The sequence below is a fragment of the Lemur catta genome, chromosome 21 (assembly GCF_020740605.2).
Source record: "Lemur catta isolate mLemCat1 chromosome 21, mLemCat1.pri, whole genome shotgun sequence".
NCBI classification, from domain to species: Eukaryota; Metazoa; Chordata; class Mammalia; order Primates; family Lemuridae; genus Lemur; species Lemur catta.
The window spans coordinates 30,362,140-30,377,941 of NC_059148.1; the positions used below are offsets into that span (position 1 = coordinate 30,362,140).

General features: G+C 46.9%; 1 protein-coding gene across 1 annotated transcript in view; it reads right to left on the reverse strand.

Moving 5' to 3' along the window:
* Positions 1–15,802, reverse strand: part of TMEM132D (transmembrane protein 132D) — a 475,101-nt gene that overhangs the window by 46,454 nt on the left and 412,845 nt on the right. The window contains exon 5 of the mRNA XM_045534295.1: positions 10,247–10,390. Within this exon, the coding sequence (XP_045390251.1) occupies positions 10,247–10,390 (144 nt within the window). The remainder of the gene's footprint in view (positions 1–10,246; positions 10,391–15,802) is intronic.

The following is a 15,802-nucleotide window of genomic DNA, read 5'->3' on the forward strand; positions in this document are numbered from 1 at the left end:
TGCTCAGACCTCAGAATTAGAGCCAGGAGATGAGATGATCCGGGCAGCGGTGGGAGGGGTCTGTGCTCGCAGGGGACCACCACGTTGTGAGGAAAGAGCGATGCACAGACTCTGGAGCCACGTCCCCCTGGGGTTGCTGCCACTGGAGCTGGAGTGAAAGTCCATCCTATCACAGAGGTGGGTGACGGTCCTTCCAGCAGAAGGCCATGCAGTCCCGTGGGAAGTCACAGAAGGAAAAGGCATCTGACTCTCACCTGCTCATCTCTGGTCTTCACCAGTCCCTAAACCTTACCCTTGGCTGGACCTGGAATGGTTCCTGCAGCCCTGACCTGTGTCTAGACTTGGTGGAGAAGTCTGGAATGGACCCAGAGGCCCTGCATCCTGGCTGATTTGTCATGAGAAATATTGCTTAGGAACACGCTGAATAGCTGTTACCTCCAAAGTCAGGAGTTTTCCATCACTAGTTCCACTTGGAAGGGCTTTAAGCTGAGTTTGCATCTTGGTCACAAACACTCATTAAACCACCTGGTACTTTCTCTCTCTCTTCTTAGATCAAATAATTTCCCATTAGGGGAAAGATGGCAGAAGCTTCTGTAACTGACCCTAACGTGAAAATCAAGACTCTGTGGCAGGTTCTTATAAAACAGAAACTGTAAGACCCAGAAAGACTAATAATGAAAAGAATACTCCTTTTGAATAAGTGCAGTCTTGAATTTAGGGTTGCACATGTACATTTTTGCCATTGCTTTTTTCTCCCATTAACTTTAACTCTCTCATATCAGAGGACAGGGACTGCTGCTGGCTGGGTACTAATTATCTACCACTGTCTCCAATAGCGAGATTTTGGGATGTTACATGGGGTCTGAATCACAGCGGGTATGTGATACACTCAGATACGTCTTAAATGGAATGTGTGTGGTGGTAGCTGCCTGCCTCATTTTAGCACCCACGGAGGTTTGAATCCTAAATCATGATGCAAAACACTCATTTGAACGCTGGGCCTCAAACACAGACATGACAGCTTTGTGCCAACTGCATGCATTCTGTACATGAGGCAGAGTTTAACTCCCTGCGTGTTTAGTTAGAGGGTTTCCAGTGACTTATGGCATATAACTCGTGCCTTAATGCACCTGCTGTCGATGTGTTTTCCTCTTCACATAGAAATGTGTTTCTGGAGTCACAGAACTAAAAGTCTACTGCATAATATCTATCACAGAAATGGAGAAGAATTGGCCAGTCTCACCCTTGTAGGCACATTAGGATCCTAGAGGTGTATGCCTGCAATTTTGGATGCTGCCACCAGGGGGTGCTCGTTAAGAACCCCCTGGGCCAGAGTGAGGCTATTGCTCCGTGTGCCTCAGGGCGTTTAGCAAATAATGCATCTGAAATCTAATTTTACGGAAGCAGTCCATTAAACACAAAGTACGTGTGCTAACAAAACTGGAAATACTGCAGAAAGGAAGTGAAGGCTCTGATACTTTATACTTCACTGGAAGTTTATCAATTTTTAAGACAAAGCTGGGTCTATTTTGTTATTCATTCATTCAAATAATGATTATTTATTAAGCAACTGCTATGCACCAAGCCTCCTGTTAAGCCCGGGAATGCAGAAATGAGGAAGACATGTCCTAGGTCGTGAGTCTCTCCTAACCTGTCACATGTGTCCACACGTGAACAACTGAGGACTACAATGTACTAAGTATGGATAAATCACATTAAAAAAATAAGATTTAAAGTCTAAAGGTAAAATTCAGCTATAGTCAAAATTACTCCTGCAAATCTCTTAAATTGAAGCTCTTTCAACCATGTCTATTGTTCAGCCTCCAAAGCCTGGCTTTTGTCATTTTGATCTTTAGGGTTTTGGAAATTAACTGTTAAAAATTTCCAATGCTTACTTTCATTAACAACCCAGCATCTGTTAAAGGAAGCCTTGGCCCATGGCTTCTTGGTCCTATTGAAGCAGCCAAAGAATTCTAATTTGCTGACCCATTTTTTTTTTTTTCTCTCCAGGTAGAAAACAGAAAATATGGAGAAACAAGTAGAGCTGGATCCCTTTATCCTAAACTTATTCCTGTTTTCCTGCCTTTGTGGCCAGGGCATTAGCTCTGCCGCCATTCTCATCACGCACTTACCTTTTTCTGAACTGGACTAACAGAGCCATTTTACTATGATGCTAAACATTATCCATCAAGTCCGGTCTTGACACTCTATATTTTTCCCTGGGCCTGGAGGGAGTTCTGTCCACTGTCCATGGAATATTTTTGCTTTTTTACATGAAAGTTTAGGGAAAATCTATAAAGTACACATGCATCTTCTTATCCAAATGAAGGGAATGTTGTTCTGAGTTGTGTATATTTTTTTCCTACAGAAAAGAAGAGTCCTCCCATTCCCTGATAATTGGAATCCTCTGTGTGACGACCAAGAGAGACAGCCCTCTTCGTCCTCGTCTGCTGTGCCTACTTAGGTAAGACCCTTTCTTTCAACAAACAGAGAGCTCGGTAGACAGCAGGTGCTGTTCCAGGCACTGGGGATCAGTGATGATCAAAAGCAAAACAACTCCTTGCTCCAGTAGAGGCAGACAATGGCTTTGGTGATAAGCTCTATGAAGACACACACAGCAGAGAAGGAAGATGGGACATGCAGAGGTGGGGCACCGCTGTTGAGACTGGGGAGATTTGGGCCAAGCTGCGAAGGAAGTGAGGGAGTGAGCCCTGTGTGCACCCAGCAGGCGGGAGACGGCAGGCAGCCTGAGGTCCGGACACCAGGAGTTGTCCAGAAGGCCGGTGTGGCAGGAAGGAGAGTGGCAGGAATGAGCTCAGGGTGGTAGGGGCTCAGGAGGAGGGTCGGGAGGCTGCATGGGCCTTAGAGGCAATTGCAAGCAATTTAGCTTTTACTCTGAGGGAGCTAGGGAGGCCATGGGAGGATTCTGAGTGGAGCAGTGATGTGACATGACCCATATTTTAAAAGGGTCGCTCTGACTCCTGGGTGGAGAACAGATTTTAGGGTGGGAGACAAGATCAAAAGCAATAGCACCAGGGAGAAGCTCGTGGAAAATTCATTTTACCTTCTAACCTTGACCCACTTATTGGGTTCCAAATAATTACGCCTGGGAAGGATGAATATAAATATTCCTGAAATTAAGAACATAGCTAAAGGCATATTCCTGCTGATAAGTGAGTTGACACAAGACTGAAGTGACTCTAATAGATTAATTTTCCAACACAATGAAGACTCAAAATTTGTCGTAAGAATCACATCCATTTTACAAAGGAAGAAACTGAGGAATGAAGGATTTACATATCTTGCCCCCGGGTCTTATTGTTCCCAGATATCAGAGCCAGGATTTAAATCCATGCAATTTGACTTGAGAGCTCACACTCTTGACCTGCATGTCATACCCTTTTCAAGCAGCTGTAGTCCAGCAGGGTGCTGTGGAGGCTGCACCTTCAGATGGGCATGTGCTTCCCAGTTTGCCACAGTCTCCACCTCTCCCTATTGTCCTCATTCGTTCAAATTATATTCCAGCTCTTGCATCCTTCTGGGCTTGTGATCTCTGGTCTAAATGTTCTCCAATAGACTTTACATAAATTCTACATAAGTAAGGGTGGTGTGGGGAGGTTTTGCGGTTTCTTTCTAGGTCTAAGATGGCAAAGAGGTTTCATCTCTTATGCCCGTGACTGACGGTATTAAGAAGGACGGTTGGACCAATGCCTGAGCATGATAGAATGATGTGCTGTATTTGACTGGTGATGTCTGCCATGGGTAGGGTGCTAGGAGGAGTTCCTTGTGTGAGATGTTTTTGCTGATGCTGTTCTAGTCTAACCCAGGTTATAGAGCAAGGCTGGTCCCCCTCTGACCCCATTTTACCCCATTTTTAGAGATTTTCCAATTTCCCCAGGAGGCATAGTCTCTGCTTGTTCTGATTTTGATCATCAAAGAGAAAAATTATCTGAGAAGTTCATTATGAAAAATTTTTTTCTTGGAATTGATACAATCTCACCTAGAAATATATTCACTTTAACAGAGGATTTCAAGCATGGTGCAGGAGTTACTTTTGGCTGGGGGAGTGGGGTTTCAGTGTTTCATGTAAATAATCACTCGTGGGGAAGAGGTCCATTAGAGTCTGTGAGCAAGCACTGGCAAGTTTTGTCTATAAAGGGCTGGATAGTAAGGATTTTCAGCTTTGAAGGCCATATGATTTTTTTCACAGCCACACAACTCTGTGGTGGCCATTAAAAAGCAGCCATTGATTGACAATATGTAAATAAATGGGTGTGGCTGTGCTCCAATAAAACTGTATTTATGGATATGAAACTTAGAATTTGATATAATTTTTATCTGTCAATTCTGTCATTGTAGCACAAAAGCAGCCATAGACAATACAAAATATATACACATGCCCAATTTGGCCCCCAGCAGGCATGGTTTGCCAACCCTGTTCTCTAAGATGAGTGAGGGAAGACACAGAAAAGCCTTGGATATGGGAACCGTGTATATGGGTCCCTGATGATGTGTCACCTCTCCACGCTCCAATCCCCTTATCTGAAAAACAGGGATAAAAGTAAAATCTCTTTCAATGGAACAGAATAGAGAGCCTAGAAAGGAACCCATACTTGGACAGTCACTTGATTTTTGACAAAGGTGCCAAGAATACACAACGGGAAAAGAATTGTCTCTTCAATAAATGATGTTGGGAAAACTAGATATCCACATGCAGAAAAATGGAAGTGGACCCTTACCTCACACCATATACAAAAATTAACTCAAAATGGATTAAAGGCTTAAACGTTAAACTAGAAACTATAAAACTATTAGACGAAAACATAGGGGAAACACTGCATGACATCGGTCTGGGCAATGTTTTTTTGATATGATCCCTAAAGCAATAATGGACAAACGGGATCAAATCAAATTAAAAAGCTTCTACACGGCAAAGGGAACAGCAGTATGAAGAGACAACCTAGGGATCAGGAGAAAATATCTGCAAGCCATTCATTTTATAAGGGGTTAATATCCAAAATATATGAGACTCAAACAACTCAATAGCAAGGGGTGGGGGGGAAAGCAATTACAAAATGGGCAAGGGACCAGAGGAGACATTTCTCAAAAGAAGACCTACACATGGTCAACAGATATATTAAAAAATGCTCCACATTTGTAATCATTAGGAAAATGCCAATGAAAACCACAATGAGAGATCACCTCCCACCTGTTAGAATGGCTACTATCAAAAAGATGAAAGATAAACATTGGTGAGGATGTGGAGAAAGGGAACCCTCATACACTGTGGGTGGGAATGCAAATCAGCACAGCCATTATGGAAAACTGTATGAGACTAAAACTCACAAAATTAAAATAGAATTACCATATGATACAGTCATTCTCCTTCTGGGTATTTACCCAAAAGATTTGAAATCAGTGTATCTAAGAGATACCTTCACTCCCAGGTTCACTGCAGCACTATTCACAGTAGCCAAGATACGGAATCAACCTAAGCGTCCATCGGCAGATGGCTGGATAGAGAAAACGTGGCATCTATACACAAGGGAATGTTATTCAGCCTTAAAAAAGAAGGAAATTCTGTCCTTTGCAACAACAGGGATGGAACTGCAGAATGTTAAGTGAAATAAGCCAGGCACAGAAAGACAAAGGCTGCATGTTCTCACTTACATGTGGAATCTAAAACCTATTGCTGTTGTAGAGTCAGAGAGTGGAACGGTGGTTACAGAGGCTGGGCTGGGGGAGGGCTGGGAAGTGTTGGTCACAGGATACGAAGCCCCAGGGAGACAGGAGGAATAAGCTTTGGGGTTTTTTGACATCTATTGCACAGTGTGTTGAATATAGTTAATAATAGTATTAATATCACATGTACATTTCAAAATTGCTAAGAGAGTAAATTTCAAGCCTTCATTATAAAAATGATAAATAATTGAGGTGAAAAATATGCTAATCAGCTTGATTTAATTATTCCACATTGTATTCATAAATCATAACATCCCATTCTATCTCATAAATATAAACCATTATAAATTGTCAATGTACAATGAAATAAAGTAAGAAAAAAGAAAATAAATGTATTATACTATAAGTGATAAAAAATATTACGTATTCCAAGGGTGATTGTGAGGACTAAATTAGCAAATGCTTGCCTGCTATGAAGCGAGCATCCAGTAACTATTAAATCATTACTATTTCTATTCTTATCACTGCTATCACCCTCCTACCTGCCTTTAATCTGACCAGGGGTCTAATGACTGACCAACAATTCAAAATCATTCGTTAGATTTTAGAAACAGACTGATAAGGAAGAAGGTGAAGCTACAAGATGGCCCTATGTACAAGAAGCAGAAATCTTGTTTCCTATCAACTAAAACATTCACGTCTAATCAAGCAAGAGAAACATTCCAATTTCAGGAAGGCAATTCCAGGACAGGAACGCCACTATTTACTGTTCAAATAGAATGCTATGATTAAAAACATAATAATAATGCCAGACGTATGTGCAACATTTATGTGCTACAGCTCAACTTTACCGTCCCCGAACTCTCCCTGCCATGAATCGGCCTGGGTGTCTACCAGGTGGTGACAAATATGGCCAGTCCCTGTATCTAGAGCAGCTGGTTTCACCCCACTCTGCAGCTGTAACTTCCATCCCAGTATTGGAGATTTACTTTCAAAATGACCACCCTTTGCCTGCACGATGGATTGCAGAAAGTGACAACTGCAGGAAGTCTGATCCATCCCCCCTGCTGAATGAAACACCCCAGAGAAACATGCTCCCTAATAAACAGTGAGTCTCTTGCTTTAGTGCATCAAGCCTCGTGTTCATGCACGGAGGACGCTACTGTTACGTGGTCAGCCTGCTGCCTGAACGCTCTTCCCTGCAGGTGACACAAGGAAAGTCTTCAAAGCAGGCAGCGGGGATCAGTGAGGAGGCAAAACCCCTGCCACTTCTCCGTTCCTTAGCTGGATATTTGAAGCCATTTGGCTCAACTCTTGGGGTGGGGACAGCAAGAGCTGATTAGGAAGACAGGATCTGGGAAGGAAGGAGGGACTAATTAGGATCCACCACCTGGGGCCAGCTCTGTGGCTGTCCGGGTGATTGGAGGGCCAGCTGCACTGCTGAAAGAGAACTGCCCAGCGTGTCAGAGCCCCACTGTGCCCCTCCTGCTCGGGAACAAGCAGCCTGATCAGGCCCGGCACCAAAGCGCTCCACCAGGGAGGCTGGAAATAGCTGCAGAACAGCTTCCTTGCTTTTGCAGTCTTCCTTCCTCCCAGTTGTTTACCCAGCTTGTTAAGTGCTGCACTCCCAGCCCCGAAATCACACTCTTTCCCACCACAGCGGTTTGCTACCTTCACAGAAAAGAAATTTCTGCTTTGATCCGCCTTCAGAGACAATGTCAAACTTCGTCACACCTCATCTCCAACTGGCGTCTCTGCCGGAGCTGCAGGGGTGGCCCCTGCTGCTGGGATATTATAAGATAAAGCAAGTTCACCGGAGTCCAGCCCTAACGAGGTAGGCGCCAATCTTCCTCTGATTATCGGTGGGTATTTCTGAGACATTAGGCAGATACTGGCTTACTCGGGACCTGTTAATGAACACTTGAGCCCATTCATGCCAAAATCAACAACAAGAACCTCAGCAAACATTTCAGGAGTAAAATTTGAGCCCAAATCAGGCTCCTTCCCAGTGTGTGAAGTGCATTTGGCTTTAGCATAGAACAGCTGTCCCACCACGCGGCTTTGTGGGTTCCTAAAAGGTCCCCAACCCCCAAAGCTCCCCCACTCTTCAGTGGTTGTAGGGGACATGTGTGCCTTTTGCTGCCGAGAGTGCATCGCCCTATTCTGGGGTGACCCCACACAGAGACCAGACTCCTCACTGAGTTCATGTGATTCGAGGTGATTTAGGTTTTGGGCAGCCAGTGAGTTTGGGTCCCTGGGCTGTGGCGCTTGGCTCAGGAATAAGGAGGTGACATCAACGGGTCCCCTAAGAACGTATTCCAGGATTTATACGGGAACGTCGTAGCAAGCTGATATCTTTTTCTACTGGATTTGAGCCAGTTCCGAGGGACCCACCCGCTCCCGCAGGAGCGAGCTCTGGGAGAATGAAACGCATCCTCACGAAACAGAAGAACGAGTGCCTGCAAGTAGGAGGGGAGAGAGGGAGGGAGACAGAGAGAATGTTCTGGTGATATGTTTTGAGCTTCTAAATAAAACCTCAAGCTAGCCCCAACTCTGGACTTCTCAATCATGTGAGACAATTTTTCCTTTTTTCTTTTTTACTGAAGTCGGTGTGGGTGGGACTTTATTTCCAATCCCTAAGAATTGCAAGAGATATTATTGCTAACATCTGAAGCGCTGCCACTGGGGGTCTGTTGCCTTAAAATAAACAAGCGTCCTCGTCCTTGGGAGGCACAAGATAACTGGCCTTTATGCGATTTGCGACTCGGTGTGAACGAGCTCCCCAGCGGGGCTTCCTGAGAGGGGGTTTGCCTTGGATGGGGGAGACCACGCAAGCTCTCGGGCCTCTGGCTGGGAAAGAAGAGAAAGTGAATACGAATAAACAAGACTGGGGGCATTTGGGACACACCGTCCCCGCTCGGAGGCTGGTTTCCAGGGGCGCAAAGGTGGCTGCGACACTTCTGCAAGAATCCCCTGGCTTTCCTTCTCCAGGGCCTCCAAATGACAACAGAACGTCACACATGCCGGGTGGCTCTTTGCGCAAACCTGTGACTCGCAGAGCGGCCCGGTGACAGCTGTGCAGGCCGCGGGTTTGATTGTTACGTTGTGCATCGGGCCGTGCGGCCTGTTGACTGATGGGGAACCGAACGCGGTGAGGTTTGACAATTTTCTTTGCGTCCCCTGTGTTTCTCAGGGTGGGTCCACGAGTCACCCGTAAAGCCAAGGGGGAAACACCTCTTTCCCAGGGGTTCCTGCAAAGTCTCAGGGCTGCAGCTCGCGGGCTCTGATTGGACACTGCGTCCATCCCTGAGCCAATGGCACGTCCAGAAGGATGCAGGGCTCTGATTGGCCACCCGGTGTCATGTGGCCACTCCGGCGCTTGGGGCTGTGACCCCAAGCACCAAGAACGTCTCCTCCAACCTCGGTTCCCGGCCTTGTGTCTGCCTGCAATGTCCCTTCCTGCCTTGCGCATCTGCACACGGGACGCCTATGCATCCTTCAGTTGCCACCTCCCCTGGGAAACCTTAAGTCATTTAGTTGTATCTTCTCTTGTGCTTCCTGTTCATTACTATATTGCTCATTCAATCAACAAACATTTGTTGGGCAACTACTATGTGCCTCGTGTTAAATTAGATTTAGCCTGAACCTGCCTCCTGACATTTCTTAAGTGTGGCCTAAGGCGTTCTCTGCACACAGTGAATTGTAACCTAACCGGACGTGCAGACCGGCCGTGACCTGCTCTTGTGCCCATCACAGACGGCCAGCTGTTCGGATAAGGCCATTGCCAAGCTGTAACCGGCTGCTTCTGTCCCTCACTTCTGTGTCCTGTCTGTCACTCTCCTCTCCCTGCCCATAAGTGCCGTCCGACCACGTGGCAGCCCTGGAGGCTCTGAACGGAGTCTGGTCCTGGGGGCCCTCAATTCTCAAACTGCTCTGTGCTCAGTTAAACTCCATTAAATTGAATTTGTCTGAAGTTTTTCTTTTAACACTTGTGTTGTAAGTGATGGGGACACAGCAGTGAACAGGTGAGTCACAACAGCACTGTCCTCAGGGAGCTTATATGCAGTGGGGACGCCAGACCATGAATATAATAAATACATAAAACATACGTAGTATATAAGAGAATTAACATCCATGATATATATGATATCTACATATGCATGAGAACAAAAATTCAGCAGGGGTGGGGGCGGCAGTGCTGCCGGTGTGAGGATTTCACCAGCGCAGATCAGGAAAGGCCTCTGGGGGCAGTGCGGGAGGGGCCAGCCGTCCAGTGTCTGGGGAGGGAGAGGGCTAAGGTGGGGGGAGGGAGGGGGCTAAGGTCAGAGGAAGCGCAAAGACTCCTGTGTGGCTGGAATCGAAAGCGCCAGAGGGCACAGTGTCAAGAGAAGGCGTCACAGACCTGGCGACATCACCGGGCAGAGCAGTTGTCACTGTGCTCCATTTTGTGCCGGGGACAATCTCCAGATTTGAGTGGCGGGATAACCACAGGTCCCCGCCGGCCAAAGAACACTGGGGCTGACACGACCGCAGGCTCTGCGGGGGTGGGGAGGTGTCAACTTGCCTTAATCACGTCCTCATCCGACGATCTGCACTCCACGGACTCCAGCAGGTCGGTCACCGCGCCGTCCTCCTCCACGGAGACCACCCTCACCGGAACCGCCACCGTCTTCCCCGTGAGGATGGCGGTGTTCAGGATCTCAGCCTCCTGGAAGACCAAACACACCGGCCATCACGCCCCTGCCCAGATGCCCAGCCCTTCGGGACATGCAGAACCCCGACCCTCAGCCGCTCTGCAGACAGCACCTGCTTTCTCATCAGGCTCAGGAAGGCCGGGCCCGCAGCACCTGCCGAGTGGCCCTGGCGGCCAAGAGACAATTCTCTGTCCTCACCCAGCTTCTGCAGGGAGCGTATGAGGAGGGAGGGAATAGGAAGTGAACAAATTCAATCTTATTATCGCATTTGGCAAACACGTGTCAAGCACCCTTCCCCGTGCTTTGCAAATATTGACTCATCCATCAGTCTTCACAGCATCCTGACAAGACAGGCATTATTATTCTTCCCATTTTATAGATGGCACAGAGAAGTTTTGCAACTTTGCCAGCGTCACACAGCTAGGAAGCAATGAAGGCGGGATTCCAACAGACCTAAACGTATGTATTAACACAATGATTCCAACGTAAGCAGCCAACGGTTGGCCAGAGGGGCAAGGGACGGGGAAGGCGCTTAGGTCAGCACGCTACCACCTTGCATGGTGTGCTCCAGAGACACACAGAGGCTGTGGGAGAAGCGTCACCCTCTGTGCTCTGTCACTCTCGCTGTCTGTCACCTCCTCCAATTTCCCAGGCTCTTCTTGGGTCCTGGCCTCCGCACGTGTCTGCAATGCTATCGCGGCTGCAGTGACACTCCCACACCCCCACTGAGATGACACACGCATGCTCAACACACACACACATGCACGCAAACATGCATGTTTGCTACTAAACTCCTCCTTCCCAGATCAGCTCGGGAGACGTGTCTCCAGGGACGTCCCAGCTGCCCTGGTCATTTGCTTTCAGAGCTGAGAGCACCCAGAGCCGTTCTCGTTGGTAGCAACTAGCACAGTTGTTATTTTACTTCCACCTGCGGTGGTCCAAGCGCATTACCTCCCTTCCAGACCGTAAGCCCCCAGGCTGTGGTTGCTCTCTGCCACTTAGCACAGTTTACTGTTGGCCACGACCAATAGTAAAACTGTCTGTTGAGTGCACACACGAGGATGCAACAGGGAAGGGACCAGGATTCACAGCGTCACCTTCTTGCTCTCCAGCCCCTCCCACGCTAAGGACGCATCCCTTCCCCGTGGCACACCTGTGCCACAGGTAGCCTTCCCAGACACGGAGCAGCACGCCACCCTCTGCACCTGTCCCTCCAGTGCGCCAGTTCTCGGTTACGCTGATAGAATTCTTGTGGTTTTTGAACGGGTGGGTGCTGGGAGCTGGTTGCGTACATCTAACACAGTTGTCATTTCACTGTCATGTGTGGTGATCCGGTCACTTCATCTTCCTCCCAGACTGCAGCCTCAGCAAGGCTGTACCTGCATCACTCTGAGCCAGGGCCCTGCAGAGATTCTCGATGCTTTGATTTTCATGTGAAATCCAAAATGCCTGTTAGTCGCCCGCCGGCAGACGGCATAAGAGTTTATCATCCTGAAATTACATAACTATTTTCCTCATGTTAACTTTTTATTTCTTATTTAAGATCTTATCTTTCCTTTATAGGATGACGTTCAGCTATAACTAGCTCATGTGGTTTAGCGGTTGGATATAATAATATCTATCTCTTTTTTTCATTATTTTCATTCCAAAAGGCAAGACTCCAGTTCGGAACGTTCCTAAATTTCAAAGACCGCGCCTTACACCGTCTGAACGGGCGTCAGCCTTCAAAGGCTCCTTTGTCTACACATTTTTCGCTTTTTCTCCTCTGGGGGTTCCTAGCCTGATTTTATTTCATGTTGGGTGAAACATGGCAAAAAAAAAAAAAAAAAAAAAAAGAAGGGGTGAAATCAGTATATGATGTTACTCGCTGCCCCTGGGGAAGAAAAAAGCCATATGTACTTTTCTCCACTCTAAAGGGTGAGGATCAAAAGGAACAAGTCACACTGTGAAAAGGACAGGAAAACGCCATCTACCTGGCCCAAACCGACTCATCACAGAGGAAAGAAAGAGGTGGTGGGGGCTGGGGCGGTTTGTCACTGCTGTCACTCGTCTAGGGGAAGACAACTGTGCACATGCATAGTGGAGAGGGAGGCGCGTTTCCAACAACAAAAATCAAAGACCTCCAGCGTTTCTGCACGTTTGGGTTAGAGGAGAGGTGACCCTGGGATGGCGGAGGGGCAGCTGCAAGCCCATATGTCCGGGGTGTCGTCGTCCTCCGAATAGCACGTGGGGAGCAGCGACTGCGCCTCCAGGCTGGGTATTCCCCTGCCTCCTCTGCGTGTTTCCAACACTTCACATCCAGAATTTTCTCTCTCGCACAGCTTTGCTTTCTCCAGGAGGGAATGATATTGTGGGGATGACACACAGAAATCTGTGGACGGACGGGAGGAGGGAGGAGGACCACGGAGATCGTGTTCAGGTGTGTGAGCACCTGTCAGCCCCGACGTTGGCTGAGACAGAACCTAGGGCTGCTCTGATGATCGGACCCCCGTCAACCCTGGCAAGCTCAGCTGCCTCACTGCCATGTGGTCACCTTATCACAGTCCCTTAGGACCTGGGAAATAAAGGCCCAGAATTGATTTAGAAAACACTACCTCCATCCCACTGGCTAATCGTGATCCTTACTGGTCACTGCATGCAGCCCTTCTGATAAGCACAAAACTCACGTCCACCTGGAAGCTCAGGATGTGATCTTGTTTGGAAATAGGGTCTTTGCAGATGTCATGAGTTGAGGCAAGGCCCTACAGGATTAGGGTGGGTCCTAACCTAAGGACGGCATCTTTATAAGAAGAGAAAACACAGACAGACACACAGGACGGTGTGTGAAGGTGGGGCCAGAGTTGGGAGTGATCCTTCCACAAGCGGGAACAGTAAGGACTGGGATAGCCAGCAGAGGCTGGAAGAGGCAGGAGGGACCATCCCCACTCTGCTGACACCTTGATTCCAGACTTCCTGCCCCCAGATCCAAGAAGCAATACACTTCTCTTGTTTCACAGCCACCAAGTCATGCTGCCTTGTCACAGCAGCCCTGGGGGACCAACACCACGACTGAGCCAAGGGGAGAAGGAGCCGGATGTGAGAAGCATCGTCATGGCACCCTGGCACTTCTCCTTCCAAACGCATTTGGAGAGAATGAAAATCTTGCTCATTTTAACCATTGTTCTTCGAGCTCTGTTACTCACAGATAATCACCATCCCAGCTGATGCAACCTGGAAGGGAGGAGTTCTCATGATTTCTCATCAGTTTTAAGCTGATGAGTAATTTAAATTGCCTTATTGTTTGTAAGGAGAAATAAAAGATTTTTTTTCTTTCTTTCTTTATTTTTTCCCCCTTGGCTGCAACGTCACTATGGCCTCTTTGGAGGTCACTTGCCATTTCAGTATATGGTTCCAGAATGATCTCGTATCTGTTAAAATCCATGAACAAGGTTGGAAGAAATAAAAATGAACGTAGGGGTAGCTGCATTGATGGCTTCCTCTTTAAACAAAAGCATCACAGTGATAACCTCTGAGCACCTCATCAGAGGAGGGCAAATATCCCATAAAGCAAATAAAACGGAGCAACAGATTCACCAGCCTTCCCTGCACTGTAGGGGGGGTTGGCTTGGGCACTGGCATTGGTGGAGTTGGGGGCTCGTCCAACCAGAGCCACTCCCAGCCCACTGCCTTGACCTCCAAGCTCGTGTTTCCATCATTGAACTCTGCGTGAGACAAATTTGGGAAACGGGCATTTTGAAGAAATGGACGTGAAAGCTAACTTGCCCACTAAGCTATGCATCTGATAAAAGACTAATAAACCAGAATCTACAAAGAACTCAAGTAAATTGCAAGAAAAAATCAAACAGCCCCATTTAAAAGGTGGGCAAAAGACATCAACAGGAGCTTCTCAAAAGAAGGTAGACAAATGGCCAGTAAACATATGCAAAATATTTCACGTCACTGATTATCAGGGAAATGCAAATTAAAACTGCAGTTAGATATCACCTTACCCCAGTTAGAATGGCTTTTATTAAAATGTCCAAAAACAACAGATGCTGGTGTGGATGCAGAGAGAAAGGAATTCTTATACGCTGTTGGTGGGACTGCAAATTTGTACAAGCCTTATGGAAAATAGTATGGAGATTCTTCAAAGACCTAAAAGTAGACCTACCATTCAATCTAGTAATCCCACTACTGGGTACGTACCCAAAGGAAAAGAAATCATTTTATCAAAAAACACCTGCACTCAAATGTTTATTGCAGCACAATTCATAATTGGAAAGATGTGGAATCAACCCAAATGCCCATCAATTCATGAATGGATTAACCAACTATGGTATAGGTACACCATGGAGTACTACTCAGCGATGAAGAATGACAACTGAATGCCTTTTGCAACACTAGTATTTTCTTGATGTTAAAATACAAAAAGGCATATTCTGCTAAGTCTATTCATTCTCCTAAACTAAAATTTTGTTATTATTGGTATTATTTACCCTCTACACTTGACCCCATCTCCCAAAGATATAAAGAAATGGTACCTTATAAGGTTATTTTTGTCCATGGCTAACTGAATTCTAAGACATCAAATGTAAAAGGGATATACAAAATGAGAATTTAGATTTCACGGCAAAATAAATATACTGCTTAAAGGTGGATGCCCAGATCAGGTTAAAAATGATTTTTTTCTCCTATCATAACATCATATTCAGAGGTAACACAGGATGGCAATGCCATTGACCAAGCAGAAGCGATGCCAGGCTAATGGGGCTAGATGTTGGTGGTCGTGCCACGGAGATGGATTCCAGTTGGTGCCAGGCAAAGGCTGGCTCCCTGACTGGGCCATGTGCTCCTTCAGACTTTCCAGGTCCTTGCCATTAGCGAGAGACACGTGAACACTTCTAGCCACTCACAGGTGAGGGTCACTATCGTTTATTACTTCTGCATTGAAGCCATGAAGTTTTCACGCTCAATTATCTGGTCTTTCTCACCATCTGCCATGGAGACCAAGGAGGCTGCGTGTTCCAGACAGTATGGGGACAAGATGCCGGAGCAGTCTCTGTTAGCCTGGTTACCTGGGTCTCCACGTAGAGAAGAGCTTCCTACTGTCTCACCCAGGACAGGTGCCAGGAGTCAGGACTACGCTTTTCTTGTCTCCAAGCAACGTGATTTGGGAGCAGCTGGTTACTGCAATATCACCTGATCCATCCTGATGAATACACACTTTCCAACTTCTGCCTCAAGAACTGAAATACACACACACGCATAAACACACATGTATATATTCCTTGAATTCTGAATTCTGGACTATGCCCCAAGCCAGAGCGATAGATTACTCAGGTATAAAACTTCACAATCTCCTGCACGTGCTGGGTGGCTGGCCCTTCATGTCCCGGGTCACTGCCCTGATTTCTGTTCCTACGAGCTTGGGCAGCCCCGGCCTATGT